This window comes from Charadrius vociferus, unplaced genomic scaffold, assembly GCF_000708025.1.
Source record: "Charadrius vociferus isolate BGI_N301 unplaced genomic scaffold, ASM70802v2 scaffold556, whole genome shotgun sequence".
Lineage (NCBI taxonomy): Eukaryota > Metazoa > Chordata > Aves > Charadriiformes > Charadriidae > Charadrius > Charadrius vociferus.
Window position 1 is genome coordinate 251087 of NW_009648647.1, and position 22376 is coordinate 273462.

Sequence of the window (22376 nt, forward strand, 5' to 3'; positions counted from 1 at the left end):
TGTTTGCCATCACCTGTTAGCTAGCACAATAGTTATTTCGTGGACTCAGAGGCGTTAGAATTAACACAGGTGAGCACTGACACGCAGTGTCTGCCCTCTTCCCTGCGGGATGTGCGCTGCTGGAGGGTTTATACAATACTGGAGAATCGGAACTACTAAAGTACTGCTGCCAGACAGTTTTATAGGTGCTATGCAGAGCAGTTTCCTATTGGTGTAAAAATCAGCACCTCACGAAGCTTTCAAGGCCCAATTTTGAAGCACTTAGCATTTGAAGAATGCTCCAGTTGAGAAAAGATTTTTGAAAGAGCTCAGCTTCAATTTAAGCATGTAAGAAAGACCTGATTTTTAAAAGGGCTTAACACTCAGCAGCTCTGTGATTCATAACGCTATCTTATCCCACACTCTGAGGCAAGTCTTGCAAAAATCTGGCGATTTATTTTGATGCCTAAACGCCACCTACGCTCTTTGAAAATCTGACCCTAATTATGAGTTGTGCCCTTGAGTAGGAATGAGAAATAGGGGAAATCAATTCTCACCTGTGGGAGCCATTTACTAGCGCTCATATTGCACGTAACCTTACTTCATGCACAATACAACACTGCATTTAAAACAAATGCTTTTCTGCACATTCCACAAATGCTTTTGTTGTTAGCTTGTGATAGGCTGTGCTATGAGGTACAGTTAATGCAGGTAGCACGGAAGGAATTGTTATGCTTCAGGGCATAAGTTAGGAGAATAAAACAAAACTTCCACTGACTTTTAGCTGGTTGTGATGCCTTTACCGCCCTCTGTGCTGTTATACGTCTTCTCCTAAAGATCAGGGTTTGGGTGCATGTAATCCTGCAAATCTTGCTTTTGTAATATTGTTTATAGCTGCTGTTTTAACAGCAGCCGCCTGTGCTTAAAGACTGGGGTGCTCATGGATGAAGTATACTTTTGGGGTCACTTTACAGTTGCTATTTCCACAAATATTTATTTCCACAGAGAACTCAATAAAATTTTCACACTACTTCTGTTGACTGAAGAACCACACTCAGGTGAAGATGGACAGTCAGATTTCTCGCTATTTTAGTACGTTGCTTCTTTGGTCTTTTCAAAAAATACATGTTAACCGTGAACTGAACTGGCCAGAGTTTCCCGATGAGAACAGTTTAGTCTCTTCCAATAGTTAGTTCATTCTTCTGGGATAAGTTTTCCACATGAAAGCTTTCCAGCATTTTATTCTATATCGTCAGAACAATGGACTTAGTTATGGAGAAAGCAACAGAAGATACTCAATTCCTCCTCGCAACGCTTTGAAGGTCGGAATTACAGAATTGCCAAGTATTTGGTATTATCTCCTCCTCAAGACAGCAAGACAAGGTCGTAGAGAGGTTACTACTTACAGAAATAAAGTACAGTGCCGTTAAGTAAAGAATCAGACAATTTTTGCTTTAAATTGCTATAGAAGTGATTTAAAGGAGCCCTCCTGCAGGATGGAAAGCGAATTGTCTCTCTGTTTTCCAGAGGTTCCTTTCCTGCCCTTCATCGCAGGCCTTACAGCGAGGCTTCTTTGGTGACACGGAAATGTTAACGAACCCCAGCTGCATTACCTGCAGGACAGGAGGACCTGTTTGAGGTCTCTCCTGCTCCCTCCAGAGCACACAGCGCTCTGTGGCTGTGAGAGCACTTCCTCTAAGACTTTCCTCTGCAATTGTGTCATATTTGAAAGTTACCCACAACCTCTGTTCAGAAGAAAAGGGAAGTAAAGCAGCCCCCAGCACCTCTCTGTCTACTATATATAGCCAGTAAGTTTGAGAGAGAGGATGGTGGGTGTATGTTTCCGGAGCTACGTGACACAGTCCTGCGACACTGGGACAAGAAGAGAGAGGACACAGAGCAAGATAAAGAGGAGGTGACCAGAAAGCATACGTGGGGAAAAAAAAAATACAAAAATTTCCATGTGAAAGGAGAATTCTAATTTCCAGCAGTAAAATAGCAAGCTGCTGCTGATTCCTGGTGAGGTTTTGTCCTTCATAGGCCAGGTTGCTTGTGATCTATTGCAGACTTTTTCTTGTCAAATGGCATCCAGTTGTCTTCTGTGTGTTTTGTGCTCTACTGGCTGAGACGTTCATGCAGCGTTAACAAGCTTACAAGGACAGAGGATTTTGTCAATGAGCAGAACATCAAGGACTATGGCAGTCTGTGACTAGGAGTGAAGCTTGCTTCTTCCAGTGACTTTGAGGTGGAAAGACTACAGGTATTTGTTATGTAAAGCATGTGTGTTATTCTTCAAGCCGCAGTCAAACTAGCATGTACAAGACAGCAGTCTGTTCTTTAAAATTAGAGTCTATTTTAAAGGAATAGTTACAAAGAGGTCACAACATGGAATGAGGTATAGATATCTGTCTATGTGACGTTGTGCATTTACATAAAACTAACAAAATGTATATGTATACAAAAAATCATAGCAGTCATCAGCCTTAGGAGACTAGACAGTGTTTGATCCAACAGAATATATTGTTAGCAATTAAGAGCTAGACATGAATGGATAAGTCTTGACAGAGCTAGGTGGGGAGCTATTATACCTTTGCATAATGCATTTAAGATATCTGACTGAGTTGTAATCTCATCACCATCAGTGCATGCTGCTGTTGTAAGGCAGTAAGCAGTTTGCATGTGGGTTATTTTTCATGTGTTTGGAGTAGTATTGTTTGTTACGGTTGATCTTTACACGAGGGTTATGACAGTCGGCGTCTTATTTGTTCATTCTTTGTATTTTGTGTATTTTGACTAACTATAGGATTCTTAAAATAGTGTTCTGTCTTATTTTCCTGCCATGTTATAAAGCATCTTGTATGAAATATTATTTTCAAACTTTCTGGGGCCATGGTGAATTACAGTGAGATTATCTGGCAGTATTCAAGACTGCAGTGTCACCTTTTCTGTTATAAGAATGGCCCGTGCATTTACTGTCAGTTGTTGCTGAATTTGGAGATTGTTAAACTAGAGTGCAGTCCTCCCATCTAATGCGTTCTGCATTATCCTTTGACTGTTTGGGGATGAGACTATCACCTACAAGGAATCATTACTTGACTGCATGGAAGATGTTCTTCTCTGACTGTGTTTTATTATTTTTTTAAACTCATGTAACATAGGAGTTTGTAGAAAGTGTCAAATTTTTAAATAAACAGACTAGGTAGCAGTCTTGTATGGCACAGCTACCCTTCTTTCTCTTTTCCTGTTTTATGTGACTTGTATTAATAGAAGTGAAGTGTTAATAACACGGATGAGAATCAGGCTATCTGTGCCAAGGTTGTGCAAGGTTCATATGTATGTACCAGCGAATGAATCTTTGTCCTTATCAGGTTCTTATGTAGTTCAGTCTATGCAAATCCCTTATGAACACTGGCTCTCTGTACCAAAGAATGTGCTGGTTTTTGTAATGTGAACGCACATTTACTGGGACCTAACCTACGATCATCAAATCCATTTGCATGTTTGGGCAACTTGAATTTTTAATTCAGGACTCCTCCTAATCACACAGGACTACACGCTTGCCCCCAGCTGTGCCTCCTCATCCTGAGCTAGTGAGAATCTCATTATCAATTGTAAAAACAGAGTGAATCGGTTGCAAGAAAAAATTAACCTGGGACCTGGTAATGACTTCTGAAGCATTTGTTGGACCAGCATTCTCATGAGCCCTCGGCAGCCCGAGGATGGCAGCTTCTTTTTTAGATCTTGGCTTTTAGCACACATTAGTTGAAAGGAAATGCTCATGTCAGTAGTTAATGCTGCACTCAAGAAAAAAAGACCAGCTCTATAAACATATTTGTACTACGTTAGCACAGTGATTTCTGTTGTCCTCCTCATCATCATGCGTAACAGGATGGAGGATGTGTAGATTAAAGCATTTATTAAATGTCAGGCTTTCAGCCCTCCACTGCTACTTTGCAAATCCTTTAAAATAGATGCACTAAATTCCTGTGGTAAATTATTTATTTAAATTATTGTGCCATTATCTTGATTTGCATGCTCGGAACTAACACTAATCTCTAATGTGTCAGGATCTGCGGCAGGGCCTTCCCTATTTATCCCTTCATTAGCTTTACACCCCACATTCCTTTCCTTTGCCTTTACTGAGGCCTTTCCTGTTGTCATCTCTATCTCACTTCTGTTCCTCACTTTCATTCTGTTGAGTTCCCCTTTCTCTAACTTTCTTTTTCTTTTCCTGTTCCCTTTTTGTATTTCCGTCTCCCTTGACCTCACCATTTTCATCCCCAAATCTCATCTTTCTCTCCCCTCTTCAGTTTTTTTTCTCCATAGCTCATTGCTCACCTCTCTCATTTCTCATCCACTTTCACATATATTGTCATTTAATAATGGTAGTACTAACGGTTTCTGAAATCTGGGTATCAGATTCTTAAACAATATGGGAAAACAGGATAATGTCCGTCTAATCACCAGCACAGACATTGCCATCTGAAGGGACAAATCTCTCTCCATTGACCCTAGAGGGAACCTAAGCAACTAGTAGTGGCTAGAAACCCATCTTCAGAGAGCATTCTAAGGGAGAAGTATAAAACGGTGGAATGAAGTTTTGAACAGACTGTTTTCCATTTGCTAGAGAGGAACTAGATTTCTAAGTCAAACTAGATACCTAATTCAAATTGGTGAGCTGAATCCACCCTCTTACTGTGCTCCTCTCTCAACAGTGCTTAGTCGGTGCGTTGCTGCAGGAGCTAGAGGCATCCTCACTGTCGGTAGAAAATAGTGACACAGAAAAATGACAGAGTCGTCAAAACATCATTTAAGTTATTTGTAGAGGAGGATTTTTCCATTTTCTTTGTTTATTATTGATAATATATGTTCTACAACCAAATCTGATTGGATGTCTCACGTTCAAGGTAGCACAATCTGCTGTCGGTTTGCTATTGAGACAAAATTAGTCATTTCCTTCCTGTGTGATAAGATGATAAGAGGTCTGAAGTTCTAAAGCTGGCAGAGTTGAGGAAGCCATAGACTTCAGATGTTCTCACCAGATGGAGTGCAAAATGGGAAAGCAGAGATCTCGGCCTTGTATGAAACCGAGATCCCTAATAAGTATTACTGCACTGATTAAGGTCTTTTGCAACAATGTTTCATTGGGCAAAACATCATTCTTAACGTGTAAATAGTTTTTTCTTCCAGAAAGTGATAGATATTTTATAAAATTTCATATGCAATTTCAAAAGCAGGCAAAAGCCAAATGTCATAAGTGTGGAATTCAGTGCAAGGATTCTTCAGCTCTTAAGCGATATTATCCTGCAATACTGAAAAACTTGTGTGTCTTTGTTGCATACAGTGCTTTCTGGTTTAGGTGATGCTAAGCAAATCGTTGGGTGTACTAACTAACAATAGTAATAATTGATCCGTGCTTTACATATGCATTACCCTTTCTTTTTTTCTGAGATGGAGTTTTATATGGATCTGTTCTTAGGAGAGTAAATAAAGGAAAAAGAAGAAATAATTAAAGAAAGTATTAATTCTTCTGCCCTCTTCTGTTAGGACAGGAATATTGATTAGAGACAAAACTCTAATTTATTCTGTTGCTTTCTTTTTCTTTTTCTTTTTTTTTTTGAGAGCAGAGACACTGAATAAGTGTAAAGCGACAGAATTCTTCATTTCCTTTTCTCTCACTTGGGTGTTGAGCTAATAGTTATGAAAATGAGGGGAATTTTCTTTCCCTCGTCTGCTTGTAGAAGCGAGATGAATATGCCTCCAGAGCTCTTTGAACCAGTTAGAGAGGTTTTTTTGGTTACCTCTATCTCTTTTCTGTTCAGAAAATGGGAGTAGTATTCATGACTATGGCTGTCACCGGGCTTCACTGACGATCTAGCTTCACCTCATTGAAGCCTTGCAGGTCTGCTAGTGTTTGTGGGGTTTTTGTTCATTGTGTGTAACAGGTAGATTTACTCAATGGAATTGAACAGAATACTTCAGTGCGAAAATAATCCTATTTTGTGTTTAAAGCTTCCTGCTCTTCTATTACTTTGGTATCTCTTATTCTCTATTTTGCTTTTGTATTTTGGTGAAACTGTGGCATTCAGTAAGCTGGCTGAATCATTTATATAAAGAGGAGGTAGAGATATATACAGAACGGTTCTTTCCATATACAGCCCCTGTGACCAAAACCAGAAATACAGCCCAGTCCATTCAACAGTGCTGCTGACTTCAGAAAGCATTCTAAGGCCTTCAAGATCTGAAGTAATCAAACTGCACTAGTGATAAAGGTTTTTCTAGGACCTTCCCATCTTGGTGGTTCCAAGTGCCTTGCAGTCAGTAAGTAACAAGTCCTACCTTGGCGTAAAAATACTTCTTATCAGCCTTGTTTTCCAGTGGGGACACTGAGGTAGAAAGAATGAATATAAAGTGCAAATTTTTAAAGGCAGATGAAGACTCCTCTCATTTGGGAGTCCAGATTCAGGCATCCGTATGAAAAAAAATTTGCAAGTATAGGAAAACAAATTTAATCTTCTTAATCAATGTTTAAGCCTTTTAAAAGTGGTTTTCAGTACCATAGAACATCCAGCAGTGCAGCCAACATAATTGGGAGCTGCTGATATTCAGCATTTCAGAAAGCCAGGAGTGCAAACAGAGCTCTCCTGTCCTTAAGCAAAGGAATATAATTTCCTTATCACATTTTAAACTGTGACTTTCCTCTAAAATTAAAACCAGCTCTAAATCCCTTTGTGGTTTTGTGGTTCTCTGATATTGCAAATCTGCACATATCCATACAAGGAGCTTTTGAGAAAATCCCCTTGTTGTTATACTTTATCATGTGAGGTGCTATACAAACTTGAGGGAGAAAGGGGATTGCCCCGTGAAATCTAGACATATGCATAGAAAGAGGATGTAAGACAATACCCTCAAAATGTTGAGGATAATTATATACACAGTTTTAAAGTGCTATTTTCATCTTTATTTTTGCTTTAAAGTGTGAAAATTTGTATGTAATGCTTTCCTGGTTTATATACACGTATTTAGTACTGAACATAAACTTCTGTTCTTTTTAACTTGTAATTTGCACAAACATTTTGTGTGTTGTGGTTTCTTTTTAAATACTGCCAGTCTGCGAACATCTGTGACAAATGCAGAAGTCCAAAACATTAAAATAGATCACCTCTTCCAAAATAAACTTCCTTCTGTTTCTCAGTATGAGGACAATACCCCTTTTTTCCCATTTTGCAAAGGAGATAGATACCAAGAAATCAGCTGAAGCCCACGTTTGCAGTCTGCTTCGTGGCAATTTCTCAGTCTCGACAGGCTGACAAGAATTCAGAGCAAGGGGATGCAAATAATTAAATGGCTGAGGGGTTAATTTCTGCACCATGATTAAATGAATCACAAAAAAATGAAGCTTTAGATGTGACCTGGTGATGAGCACTTTACAGAACCCCTGGTTCTGAAGCCTGCGGGCTTTATTCCCTTGATCAGTGGAGGGTGTCGCTGCCATATGAGAGTGCAGAGTCTGAGTGAGAACAGAGAACAGCTTTAACTGCAAGGTGATTTGTTCGGTTGAAAAATATAACAAAAAAATAGCAAACACATCGAAAGATGCATTTGTGTGTAACAGCCAAGAGAAGGATAGTCCCCGAGAGAGAAAAGGAGATGAGGGGAGTAGAGTGTTTCTTTTAATGTAAAAAGGAATTCTCTCTTTTATTTGTCTGTGTCTACAGAGACCTTTGAAATAGATGGGACTAGCTGAGATTATTACTGGATTAAGAACTCCTGCAGTTAAAAGCTATGTTGTATACTAACTACTGAAAGGAGCAGCAGGAGAGCAATTTTTTAACTGTAGTGGTGATTCTTATTTCTTTTTGGTTAACGTCTATTGAAGTGAGTCCAAGTCTGTGACTTCACACCTGTGATTTGTAACAGACGCCATAGTATTTCGATGACATATCACAACTTCTGAATGTGTTAGGTTACAACTCAAGAGGTGCTGGAATCAGAAACTAGATAATGGTAATAATGAAGATCAGATGAAATAAGCGATTACACATTTGAAAACTTTTTAAAACTGTCATTTTTCATTTTATAAGTGAAAACAACTTTTCTGTGCTATCATCACAGGAAGGAAGGAAGGACAGAAACAGGGAATAAGGTCTTTTAAACACGCAGAAAATGCATGTGCTGCTGAAAATATTTTAAAATTAAAGCCACTGATATAATACCTTTATTGGTGTCCCACCGAGTTTCAGTTGTCACCTCTGTTTTTTCACCAGCACACCAAAATTTCAGCCAATCACAAGAATTTATTTCCCAGTAAACATTATAATAAATACTAAATCAACTAAATATGTGCTCACTATAAGGGTGCTGTACTGATATCGGCTGTCCATTGCTATTGTCTCTGGAATAGCTCCACCAGGCAGCAGAGCTCCCGGGGGGTTACGCTCCTAGACCAGCCTGGCCCAAAAAGCCCAACAGCGGCAACAGCCCCCAGGCTGTAGGACAGAGAGGAGAGCCGCCCGTCGGGCAGCCCTGCGCCCTGAGAGGCGAGAACAGCACCCAGAGTGAGGAGAGAGCCGAGCCATGCTGCTGCTGGGGCATTTCCGAGATGGAAATCCAAAGACGAAAGCAAAAGGAAGATTCTGAAACTCCTACATGGCAGTGAGGGACCACTCCACTCCACGTTGTTTCTAAGGGCTTGTCCCTGGTAATAGACTGTGTTTAACAGGAGTTTGCTACCAGAAATCCCCTTTTAAAATTCTTAGCCACTCATGCAATATACTTATTACTTTCCCATTAAACATTATGTCCCCAAAATAACAGTATGGATGTATTATGCCCATACACAAGGGACTATTTGATAAAGGTATTTTTAATGTCAGGTAAAAAAACGTATTCGTGTTGAGAATTACGCTGATGAGTGAACTCTTCTTTGAATCATTTAATGGAGAAATCCCTTACTAATGTCCTGAGGGAACTGCTGACAGCATGTAATAATTTCTGGTTCAGTGCAGCAGATTACAAGATATCTTCCATTTTATGAAATTCAGGCAAGTGCTTCTTTTGCACTCTGGGGTCCATCTGTGAGCTTCCTCGTACGCTCCCCAAAATTAAAGGGCCTGCAACACACCTTTTTTGAGATGCAATAGATGATAGCTGTGGCTGTAAGATGACTAAGGTACCGTGTGACCTTCTGCTTTATTGCCTTCTGCTCCCAAAAGTTAAGCTTCTCCAATTATTTAGTTTGTTAAATTCACCTTTGAAGTGAAATACAGTTATTTCCAGAGTAAGTGGTGGAGAGTAAGGTTCAGATGAAGCTATTTCACCTTTAGCATTCCTCCCACTGCTACCTACTTTATATAGCTTTTTCTATTATTTTACCTTTATACTGTTCATTACTGCAGTGTTGTCTTTACCACACGTAAATACTGGCATTCAGGAAGAATATCTTCCAGCTTGTGAGAAGTTCGTAAGACCGAAGAGATTTCCCCATAAGTACAGCCATGCCCCCATGATTCTGGATCCCATCAAGCAGACCTGGTCATCCTTGCCCTCTTGAGGACTCTCCCAGCCCATTTTATAGCAGTCACTGGAGTAATGAGGTCTACTTGCAAGCAGCAGAGAAAATGCTAAATAAGTGGTTGCTAAGATGTGAAACTACAAAGAAAAGACCTCTGGGAGAGCTACTGGAGTACAGGAGAAGAACAAACCCCCTGGCAAGACTCCTCCAACCTGTCCACAGTATGAGGAAGCCATCCAAATTTTTCTCATCCAGTTATTGAACCCCAGCCTGGGATTTTGGACAATTTGGGAAGGTCTTTGAAAGCACCAAGCAAAGAACACACATTTTTATAGGACTATTCTGCATTTCATTATGATAGAAGGCTGACAAACACATTGCTTAGCGGATTAGCGCTTTTGGTTTTAGTTTTCAAAATGAGGAGTTAACAGCCCCTGGCTGTACAGATTAATCGCTGGTTTTGCCCGGTGGTGTTCAGGGTAACACAGGCTGCTTTGCAGTTCCTAAAGCTGAAAGCTGAGGAAATTATAACACAATGGAGAGAACTCTTCTGGTCCAAGAAAAACAACATGTTTCTTTTAAGGTCTTTAGTTACTGATTACCAGCAAAGCCTCATAAAGCACAGCTCTCATCTCATATGACCTAAGAACTGCACATTCTTCTTATACCATAGTCTCGGATGGGGTAAAATAACTCTTGAAACAGAAGCTTGTCTTCCTTGTGCCACCCGGATCACAAGATCTTGAGAAAGCTAGAATGCACAAATTAGACTTGTTTCAAAGGTTAAGGTCTATTACAAAATTTAGAAGGAAAGATTTTTACAAAGTTTCTTTACTCTTAACTTTAGTGCAAGTTTTCTGACCTCATTGTTGCCTGCCTTGTATCCTTCTCTAATGAGCTGGGTACAAATTAGGAGTTGGCAGGAAATTGCTTAGCAAGCACTCAGAAATCATGTGATAATATTTGCATGAGTCAAGAACGTTTTCAGACTTCAGCCATACGCTGCTCATACTTCTCCACTCATGCGGAGAAAGGCAAGGGCTGAGCTCACAGCTACTCGTGTTCATGCCTACAGATTAGTCAATCCATCTGCAGCTGCAGAAGGCATACGTACGTAACTGCTTGCTTATGAGTTAATTATTCTTGTGGTGTGGTCATTTACATGTGTTGGCTCACCACATATATGCAGGACAAAATGCAGGTTCAAATGACTACAGCTGAGAGGAAGAAAGGAGGTGAGAATGAAAGCCCCAGTTGCCTGCAGCAAGCGTTTGTCTTTGCTGGGAGCTCTGCACATTCGTAGCCTTTCCTGCACTGCACCGTGTCCTCTACCATTGCTTCTGCTACAAAGAGGGATTCTCTGACTTGTAGAGACCTTTATGGAGTTAGCTGAGCTACAGATCCGTCACCAGAGAGCAATATGCAATAGTTCATAGATCCAAGATAGCGCTTCTCTGAACTGTCACTTTCCAGATGAGCTGTGGACAGGCTGCTCTTCAGCTCAAACGGTTTCAATATAGGGCAAATTCCGCATTCGTCAGAAGCGATTCTAAGCTCATCCTATGTGACATGGAAGCACAAAAAAGTAACAGCATAGAAACTGTCCTGTTTGATGTTCATTTGCCAATTGTTTCTCTTGTTAAGGAGGAGAGCCAGAGATGGATGACTGCCTGGAGACACTGAAAGATGAGGAGGAAGCTTTGTGGGAAAACGTAGAATGCAACCGGCACATGCTGAGCCGCTACATCAATCCAGCCAAACTCACCCCGTACTTACGGCAGTGCAAAGTAATCGATGAGCAAGATGAGGATGAGGTGCTTAACTCACTTATGCTGCCCTCCAAAATTAACCGAGCAGGTAATTATTTTGTGAATGGCTACCTCTGCATCCCTATCTGAACAGTATTATTTTGCAAAGTCTGGATCAAATTACAGATTATCAAATGGAAAACCTGTATCTCATTTACAGGAGATTTAATGTAAAGGGGGGAATCTGCTGCTGCTATTTTGATAACAGTGACTCTTTTCAGTGCTGCGCAGACTGGAGCTCATGGGGCTCATATTCCCATCAAAGCTTTGGCTAATATTTTGGTTAACACAAGCAGCAGCCACTGCCATTCCAGGAGCAGGTTTTCAGCTGTCTGGCCGTGCCTCGTGATTTGTCACTGAAGGGTCCGCCATCCTCGTGCATCAGTACTGCCTGGTAAAGGCTGCACTGAAGAACGCGTCTTTTGAAATTTCTGTTCCAGAGACCAATTTGCCCACACTCCTTCAGAATAACGATCAGCACAAACATAAACAATACGCGGCATTACTTTATGAGTTGAGCTGAACTCGGTTAATCAGCCAGATTTTCCACAGCGCATTGCTGTGGCAGAGATGAACCTTAAGCAGATTTGACTTCAGGGGCACAGTACTTGCTGACATGTCACCTCTCTCTCTGGTCTCTGTACTTAGGCCGACTGCTGGACATTCTCCACACCAAGGGCCAAAGAGGCTATGTAGTTTTCTTAGAGAGCCTAGAGTTTTACTACCCTGAACTCTACAAACTGGTGACAGGGAAAGAACCTACACGGAGATTTTCCACTATTGTTGGTGAGTAGAATCAATCCCAAAGGAGCCCGTTGAAATAAGGTCTGTCTTGAAGACTGGGTTTCATTTTTTCGGCCAAGAAATGGAAATAAAAAGCTAATCGTGTAGTAGCATTCTGCAGTTCTTCAGTCCTCTTCAATGCAAAAGGTGCTAGCAACAGGTAATGTATAAAGAAAAGGAACATCTCAGTTGTCTGAATGAAGCTGAAGAGCTTCAAATTGAATTACAAGAAATCTCAAGAGAACAAACATTGGAACAGTGGACTAAATTACACTGATGACCTACACACGCAGCAAATTTGAAGTATTCAGATTAATTGTACTTGTACAGATTTATTTTATAAAGTTCACGCTATTTCCACAGACCTGTCAGCTCAGCTGAAACAAGACAAATATAGAGGCTTCATATTCTATCCAGACAAGCTGTATGCATGTATATTGTGATTCCGGTACTAGTGTGCTGTGTAATATTTGTACTGTGACCAGTTAGATATACAATTGTGTATGTATTTGTCCATATTCTGCACCTCTGTACATATTTTGAGACATTTGTTTCTTACTCATTTCTACTGATCCTACTTAGTATAAAGTTACTTTATTAGACGTTGATAAGCTGTTCAAACATTTTCAGTGGAGGAGGGACATGAAGGCCTTACCCATTTCCTAATGAACGAGATCATTAAGCTTCAGCAGCAAGTAAAGACAAAAGACGTGCAGCGCTGTGAACTCTTGGCTAAGTCTCGCCAGTTGGAGGATGAGCGAAAGCAGCTAAAACTGAACAAGATAGAGCTGCTGACCTTCCAGGAGAGATACAACAAGATGAAGGAGGAGAGGAACAACTACAATGATGAGCTGGTCAAGGTGAAAGATGAGAACTACAATCTGGCCATGAGATATGCCCAGCTGAGTGACGAGAAGAGCATGGCTGTGATAAGGAGCCGAGACCTCCAGTTAGAGGTGAGATAAATGGTCTGGGCTGCTTTAATCAGGAGCAGCAATAGAGGATGCCAGTGGCATCTGGCAAAATGAGACCTTCTCTGACAGTAGAAAGGTGTAGAGCTCTCATTTGCTTTGCTTATTAGAGGCATCACTGTACAGAAATGCCAACTGTAGTGATGTGTATTAATGGCAGATAATTTACTTACTCATAATAGATTAACAGAATATAACATACTTAAAAACAAAATTTTAAAACCATAATTGTTAGCTAAAAATTGTTCGCATAATTTTAGCTTTTCAGGCTCGATAATATCTTGGGGCAGTTTCCAGGTTTGCACTATAGCTGATGGTGCTTTATTCAAAAAGTCTCACATAGAGCATTGGAACAGCTTGAGGCCATTTAGGAAATACGGACAAATGCTTCAAGTGCCATAAAATTCATGCTTGTTTGTGTGTCACAGATGAGATGGAGTAAACAACTACCCATAGTGTATCCGGACAGTGAGGTCTCTGGGCACCCCTGGCCTTTATCCCCCTGCATCTCTCGGATCTCCAGGATATTACCCCACTGTCAAATCTTTCCTCCAGCCACAATCATCACCACCTTCTTCCCAGGTCCCCTTCTGTCTGAAACTACTTTTTTTTTTTTTTGGCGGGGCAACCCCTCTTTCCTATCCAGAACTCAAAGCCCCTGATTTTCCCAATCCAAATAGTCTATGTGCAAGAGCACAGTGTGTGGTCAACCTCCAAAGTGTTAGTTCTGTTTCATATCTCATTATTTATTGGAGGATTGAGGATGTGCCACAGTTTTTTTAGTCCAGATGTTATAAAAATTTACAACCATCCCATACCAGTTGTAGCTAGCAAATAGCGAGCCTGAGAGTTCAACACTTCAATTGTGGACATTCAACACACACGTGCATACACCAAATCATCTGCTGCTTATTAGCATTCACAGTTTAAGCTATTTTTTCCACCTATGACAGTACATTTTCACGTCAAAGTGAGAGCGTTTTCGGAGCAGTAAACATCAGAGCTAGGAATGATTCCTTTCCTTTCCTCTTTCTCCTTTTCACGGCTCCCTGCCTGCTCTAGATTGACCAGCTGAAGCATCGCTTGAACAAGGTGGAAGAGGAATGCAAGCTGGAGAGGAACCAGTCTTTGAAGCTGAAAAATGATATTGAAAACCGACCCAAAAAGGAACAGGTTCTAGAGCTGGAGCGGGAAAATGAGATGATGAAGACTAAAATCCAGGAGTTACAGTCCATCATTCAGGTATAAAAGCAGACTGCTATATTTAAAATTCCAGCCACTTCAGCTTCTCCCTCCTGCTTACCCACATGATGGATTCAGCAGGCTTCGACCACTCTTTGCCTCCAGGCACTCCACATTCTCCTCCCATACTGTCTCACTTACCCCACGTCTCCTCACAGCTACCCTTCAGGATCTAAGTGTCTGGAGGAGGCTGTGGGAGTGGGACAGAGAAGCAGCACGTGGTGACAGCTCCCATGTGTTTTCAGTAAGGGACAGGGAAACTGGTAACTACGGACAAGAGGAGGTGACATGGTCTCTGCTGTCACTCCTCACCTCAAACTCAACACATATTCCTGTTACAATGATAGGAAGTGTTGGGTGAAACCTCTACCTGCAAAGATATAATAAGCATAAGTGCAAAATTTGGAAAAACAGAAGGTTGGTTATATAGCTCCCAGCTGTCTGTAGTACTCCTTGTACAAACACAGGCATGAGGAGGAGGTCTACCAAAAAAAAATAATTGTCATGTAATAAATCAAGCTGTACATGAGAGATTGGCTCCTTCAAGGTGCAGAATGCAGCTGTTTAATTGCTGAGCATTCAGCTCCGTGTTTTAGCCCTGCTCTGGTTCTTTGTACCGGTCTGTCACTACAGCGCTGTGTTAAATGGCCAGCCCAGAAATTTCTGACAGTGGTTGTGTGTACCCTGTTTTAGGCTATTGTCATATCTGCCCAAAGGTCTTAATGGAGCAGCAGGTAATAAGGATTTCTGTACTTGGGTGGTCACTAGTGACCAGGATGCCCTGTGGAACGCTGCTGTAATTTGCGCAGGGATCTTAACTAACCTTCATTTGGGCAGAGAGGGGAAAAGGATGATATGCAGCAAATTTAGCACTGTGTTACTCTGTGAAGAGCTTAGCCAAATATTGGGATATATGTGAGGGTGCTTAGCGCTTTGCTGGAAAAGGCTTGTGGCATTTTAAAATGACGCTTAAAAAGTTATCAATAGAATGCATTTCAGAAATGGCTGTAGCCTCTAGCAGTGCCTAATGATTCTTAGTGCTAATACAAATCCAATTCAAAGGTTGAAAAAGGGTGTAGTATAGAAGGTTCTGGGAGTTTTGGTCCATGTAGAATCTCTTCTATTTATTGAAATGGTCTTATCGCACCTAAAGAAACAGAGAAATGATAATGAAATAGCTAAAAATAGGATTGAAATTTTCCTAAATGAAAGTATAAATAAACAAAAGACAGTTTGTTATAGAAATACTTAGGTATGCTTAGAAATATTAGGTAACCAAAATGTCACTGAAATCTCCAACTTAGTCTAGGCATTTTAAAAATAAATAGGCATATTACTTGCTTGTATTTTATGCCTTTTTTGTCTTCCATTTATGGTTAATTTTGGATCGCAATTTACTTGTTGGAACCTGCTCTAGTAATCTTGTTAATTTTAAATCTGAAAGAAAAAATACTGCTGGACACTACAGAAAATGAAGCAGTGGTATGAGCTACTCCAGGCATGTTTAATATTCTCTGAGCACAGCCCTGCAAAGCCTATGCCTGCTGTAAAAATTCCCCTGAATGTTTTCTTAGGCCCCGCTCTTTGGCAAAGGGTGATTTCTGTGCTCAGTGAGAGCTGATTAATAGAGAAGAGTTTTGAATGCAGGGCTTGGAGTGAAGAATTGTCATTGCATCCAGAATGGATCGAATTATAGCCAGTACAATAAAACAGTAAAACAATTCTTTCATCAGACTATTCTGACAGCAAGACAGCCTTTATTCATCTTTTCTGACACCATTTTAAAATATGAACAAATGTCCACCTCTTCTCCTGCTTTCCCATTGCAATACCATGTTCATTTTCTATTCCTCTTGTTTGTTACTGCCGTTGTTACTTTTCTCCCTGCAATAATATTTTCTCTTTCCCTGGCCTGTCTCTTAAAAGTGTCTTTCCGCAGGCTGACAAGCGGAGTTTGCCAGATTCGGACAAAGCCATTTTGGATATCCTGGAACATGACCGTAAGGAGGCACTAGAAGATCGTCATGAGTTGGTCAACAAGATCTTTAACCTCCAAGAGGAGATTCGTCATGTGGAGGACCTGAGAGACAAGGTGAGAAATGGAAGGATGGAAAGATGGAATATCTCAGGCTAGTGCCCAAAAGACCTCTGAGAGCAGTGGTGATTAATGGTGTGTCATTTCCAGTATCTTGAAGAGAAAGAAGATTTGGAGTTAAAGTGTTCAACACTAGGAAAAGACTGTGAGATGTACAAGCACCGTATGAACACTGTGATGATACAGCTAGAAGAGGTGGAAAAGGAACGAGACCAGGTATCTAACAGTTAAAGTGAGGAAAATTAGTAGCAAAAGCCTGTATCTCATATGTGTCGCTTTGGGGAATTGTGGGTAATTGGACCCAAAATACCATTAAAAAATAAACAGTTACAAGAAATTGCTACTTGCATTACAGTAATTAAACATAGGATAATATTGGGTTATTTCCACAGCGTAGCATCTGGCAGGCAGGACCAAGATCTTAACAACAGCTACTGCAGGCTTTATATTAGCATCAAGTCATCCAGTTTGCGCTCTGGAGCATTTTGCTACCAACCAAGAGGGAGCTGGAAATAAACCACCCTCATCATCATTATTTTTAATGGCACTACTGTGGCACATCCTGGTCCTAACTGCTGTGTTAATTGGTGAATGGTTACCAGTTCTGAAGTCCCCGTTCCAAACACCTTACAAACAAAACCAGCAGGAGGTGGTGTCCGGTGCCCAGGTGCAAAGCAGGTTTCTTCTCTCCACTGCAGGCATTCCGCTCGCGCGATGAGGCTCAGACACAGTATTCGCATTGTCTGATTGAAAAAGATAAATACAGGAAGCAGATTCGAGAGCTGGAGGAGAGAAATGATGAACTCCGAATTGAGGTGGTTCGGAAAGAAGCTTGCATTGTTAACCTAGAGTGCAAACTCCGACGGCTCTCCAAGGACAATAACTTTCATGACCAGGTAGGGCTGAGGAAGACAGACATGAGTTCTTTTTTTAAGACTTGGTCTTAGAAACATTTTGGTGTGGAAGGGAGAGGGGACTCCTCTAATTCCCTCCATCAGTTAACTGAAAAAAAGAATCTCCTTTTACTAAATGTCAATGTTGTGAGTTCTTCAGTACCGTGGGGTTCACGTTGTCTGTCTCTTGCACATAGCTTCTCAAAGGCTGGTACTCCACAGCTTGATTTTAAATGGAAAGGAAGGAAATGAAGACAGACAACGAATTTCTACACTGGGGTAGAAACCACAAATACTTCTTTTGAGGAATGTGCCCCAGTGAACAGAAATCCCTACAAATGTCAATCTAAGTTACTGATTTGGGTCTAGAACTACATTCTGCGTGAGCAGAATTCTGAATCACTGGAGTCACAGGAAGTTCAATCAGATTACTCTTAAAGGGAGGTCAGGAGAAGTTGTACCAAACTGGTCTCAGAAGTAAAGTATTTCCTTCTGATCTTTAGAGTTTACCACGGAATCTGCCCATTACCATTATCTCCCAGACCTTTGGGAGTCCTAGCCCAAAAGCCAATGGTCAGGAAGCAGATGACTCCTCCACTTCTGAAGAGTCTCCAGAAGATAACAAATTCTTCTTGCCTGATCAAGCTCGACTCAAGAGAAGAGTGAATCTAAAGGGAATCCAGGTGTGTCTTAATATGCGGCTGGAATGGTATAGTGCAGTACTGTTAGAACTAAGAGACAGAATACATGTTGCGGTCATGCCTCTGAAAGTGCTGTGCTATAAAGATAAGAAGAGATTTGTATATGATAGTGAGCCGCCAGGTTTTGCCCTGTGGTGATTTGCATCTTGAGGAGCAGATATAATCAGGCTTCATAGACCGTTTTCTGCCCCTTCTCCCCATTTTATGTATTCTCCTTGCTTCTGCTGTTCATTCACATTCTTGCAGCGTTGTCAATAAATTGATTCTTTGCCTCCTTAACAGTGGTGAAAAAAAATGACATAATGCCCAAAGTCCAGCACACAAGTAACTGAAGGTGGAAAACAAAGCATTGGTGGGAAAACTCACATCAGTTGGAAGGAATAACAGAAAGAAATGGGCACAATCTACAGCAAAATTAACTGCCTCATTTAGAATTAAATTATGGCAATTTCCTCTCGCTTAAGAGTAAGGGGTAGCATGAGTTAGGTCCATGATTCCCCTGCCTAGCTGCATTTGTACAGCTATTATCTGATGCTATATTCATGAATTTTAAAAAATATACAATCTAACATTTGGGGTTTTGAGCTTCTTCTTCCTTTCATCTGCATTTGAATCCTCCCTGCCCTCCATAACCTTTCTGAGCTCTGACTGTCATTATTACTTATGGCAATAGAGCTGCATTTTTCACATTGCACGCTCCAAAAGGATGCCTGTTGTATTAACAGCTGCCTGAAGCCAGTCCCAGGGCACCCACTTCACCTTTTGTCTCTTTGTTCCCTCAGCAGAATCTGGAAATTGCAGTGCATTTGGGCCAGACTTTTACAAGTAGTTCAGCAGCTAACTCTCGTTCACTGCAGTGGCATTTAGATACCTAAATATCGTCTAAATTTTGGGTCCTGTTGTTTAAAGGGGGGCTCATATATTGCAGAATAACAGTGAAAAAAAAAAGGTGAAAATATCTGGTTTACAATGTATGGCAAATATTCTGCATTTGTGTTGATTTTTGTCCTCTTTCTTTTAGATAAATCCAAGAGCTAAATCCCCTGTCAGCATGAACAAAACATCAGAGTTTCAAGGTCAGAAAGAGCACCCATGTCCTTATTCCTTTTCTGTTGCTTTGTCTCATTCACTTAATCTCTTTAAATTGTTTTAACGAATATGCCAACTGGGGAAATTCTTAACTAAGTCCAAGTCGGTAAAATAGACAGTTTCTTTCATAGTGAACAAACTCATAATTTAAAGTAGTCAAGTGTTCTACCTGAATGTCTCCTCCATCCAAAGATACCTCCACAGACACACAATATTGCATCCCACAGCTTGCCTATATTTCCTGCTTACTCAATTTTCCTTTTCATGTACAAAAATTTTAAAGTCATCGGTGTAATACCTGTACTAAAAGTCATTTTACTATTCTCTTTTTGCTGTTGGAAAAAAGCTGAAAAGACCCTAATCTAGCGATCATCTAATGAGTTCCTTTGTCCTTCAGCAAGAAGGAATTAATTTGAAATTTAAAGCACTGCAAAGGTTGGGAGGAGGGGGGTTGACCCACCCATCAGCCAGCTGTCAAGTTAGCCAATTAGTTGCTGTGTACTCAGGTTCGAGCTACTCCTAATTCCTCTTATTTATATAACACTGTTCTCAAACCAAACACTGTCTTAGGCAGTAGTCCCTTTATTTGTTACGTGCGGCAGCGTGCTCACTGTTGTACGAAATATGATGGGAAACGTGGATCCTGCTGCCAGATGTTACACTATGTTTGGTATCAGGGAATCATAGAATCGTGGACTGGTTTAGGTTGGAAGGGACCTTGAAGATCTTCTGGTTCCAACCCCCCTGCCATGGGCAGGGACACCTCCCACCAGCCCAGGTTGCTCAACGTTGATACCGATCAGAGGTGCTGAGGAAGGGAAGGAGTCCACAGTGACATTCACACTGTGCTACCTGGGGCTGCCAAAGGATCTCAAGCTTCTTGGTCCTTGTTATAAATTTTTTGTTCTAAAAAGAGTGAAATTCAGTGAGCCACCCTTACTGTGGGCTACCAGATCCAGATAATGAAGTTAAAACATAAATTAACAAAACAATCCTTCTTTAAGTTGTCAAGTGATATTCATATATGTAATAAAAACCTACAGGACAGAGCTGAAAGACAAAGTTGTCAAGAGGCCTTCCAGAGCGGTGTGCATGCTGTGCTTTGCCGGGAAGCTCTCGGGGAAGGAAAGGGCGCAGGGTGCTTCCTGCAGCCTCTGCCCAGCACAGGGCGGGGGAAACCAGATAAGCTGAAACGGAAAGATAATCTAAAGTGTTGTGGCAAATCTGTGAAAGACTCCGTATTGAAAGTGATCTGACATAATTTTCTCTGGTGTCTGTATTTTTCTCTGTCATCTGTGAGCACAGCAGTCAGAGCACAGGATGAAGATGGGGCTGATGCCAGCAATGGCCGCACAGACACGAGTTCCTCTAATTCTGTTTCCATCAGTAACTCCATCAGCAGCTGTGAAGTCAGCAAAATTGTAAGGAGCCTTCACGTGCCCCTTGCCTGTCTACCACCGTCTCTCCTAACATGGTTCAGGGCTTTCGCAGCCCGGTATTAGCACTTCACTAGCATCCCAGCTGTGATCACATTCAAGGCCCTAGTCAGAGACTTCCTTAATCCTTTTACCAGCGTTTTGTTAGAACCATCTTATTAGCCTTTTTCAAAATCACAGAATTGGTTTATGTTTATTTAAAGATATTTCAAAGGTACTTATGACGCCTTGCTGTCTCCTTATGCCATTTCACATTTACTGTTAGAAGGAAAAGATTTTCTTTAAAGGCTGCTTTGTAATTTATTTAAGAAAATTTTCAGGGTTTTTTTTTGAGTTTCTGATGCTTTTCCTGTCCATAAGTAACAGTGAGTGAGAAAAGGGGTGCAGATCACAGCTGGAAATTTTTGCATAGCATAGGCAAACCATTTCTTCCCTGCTTGCTGTATCCCCATAATCTCCCAGGGTAGATATTCCATTATACATATGTGAGCACTGACGCAGCAGGATAAGCAGACAGAGAGAGCACTCTTGCAGAGTGTTAATAACAAAGTACAAAACATCTTTCTCGAACACCGTGAAAAATGCTGCCCCCAGGAAATTAAAATTATATCCAAGAATAGCCAGCCACTCGTAATAAGCTTAGCTGGGTTAGGAATATTCTTTGGAATATCTGCTGGATATTTAGACGACTTATACTGTCTTTCCTGTTGTACAATTTAGAGTTTAGTTTCCAGAGTACTAGATTAATAATTGAATGTATGAAGATCTGTATTTTTCTTCTTCATTCCTACTATTTATATATATAAGTATACATATATCCCATTTTTCATCCTCTTCCTCCTATATGTCAGCTGTGCAACACATACTCCGCACATCAAGGGTGAAGTTAAAATTCTTTGGTAAATCAGCCAGTTGTGTGGCCACAGACAAAGGTACTGTGCCAGCACACAAGCTGTGCATGTTGCTAAAATACTGGAATATATGAATATGAATGCTCTTGTATGTAGCATTCTGCGTGTCTAGAAGCAATTTTTCTTACTGTTGACTGTGCTTCACAGTGCAGAGTACCACTGGCAAGCTAGCAGGCTAATGCTTCTCTAAGTTAGAAATGATAGCACATTTAAGACAGATAACCTTTGTGTTGCCTTTTTTTTTATTAAAAAAAGCAAACCCTGAGAAATCGCAACGACAGTATCATGTCTACCACTCCTGAGCCTCCAGGAAATGATTCAATAGTCCGACGTTGCAAAGAGGACGCCCCTCATTGCAGGTAGGTAGCCACCTATCAGAAGGTACAGATGCATTCCCTAAAAGTCCTAAGCAGAAGGAGAAAAGAACAAAGCCCAGGCAAATCCATCTGGAAGAAAGCAATACATGTGGAAAGTTTACTTCTTTATTAGATCTATTTTTAAGATCTAATCTTTATTAGAAATTTGTTTAGATTTTTAATACTTTTCAAAACAAACTCATTGCTGGCAGACTGCTGCTTTTGCCTCTCTTTCTCTGTGTAAAGCTTTGCAAGACAGCTTTGCATTGACGGCATCCTCAGCTAGTTCTCCCTCGCAATCTTCTAGGCTGCTGAGGGTTTAGGCAGAGTTTATTCTAGTCTCCCTTAGGTTCTCCTATATTGTCCTCCAAGCCCCTTTTTAAAGTGCATTGTTTTAAGTCCATGTTTCAGGTGCTTAACTTGAAAAGCCTTTGGCAGACCTGAACATTGAAATACTTGCAGTATATTACAGAATGCAGTAAAGATTACATGGACATTATTCATCTTGTGGACTTATTTCACCACAGCTCTGACTAAATCCTCTTCCATATGTTAAGGCATTGGAAGACTGAGCTGTATTGAAATCTGAAAATTTTCC

General features: G+C 40.8%; 1 protein-coding gene across 1 annotated transcript in view; it reads left to right on the forward strand.

The window, feature by feature from the left end:
• CARD11 (caspase recruitment domain family, member 11) overlaps positions 1-22376 on the forward strand; it is a 46682-nt gene that overhangs the window by 11888 nt on the left and 12418 nt on the right. Inside the window, exons 2-12 of the mRNA XM_009886424.1 lie at positions 11138-11350; positions 11950-12087; positions 12715-13040; positions 14118-14297; positions 16237-16389; positions 16483-16608; positions 17091-17288; positions 17789-17968; positions 19008-19062; positions 20381-20496; positions 21678-21781. Of these exons, the coding sequence (XP_009884726.1) occupies positions 11138-11350; positions 11950-12087; positions 12715-13040; positions 14118-14297; positions 16237-16389; positions 16483-16608; positions 17091-17288; positions 17789-17968; positions 19008-19062; positions 20381-20496; positions 21678-21781 (1789 nt within the window). The remainder of the gene's footprint in view (positions 1-11137; positions 11351-11949; positions 12088-12714; positions 13041-14117; positions 14298-16236; positions 16390-16482; positions 16609-17090; positions 17289-17788; positions 17969-19007; positions 19063-20380; positions 20497-21677; positions 21782-22376) is intronic.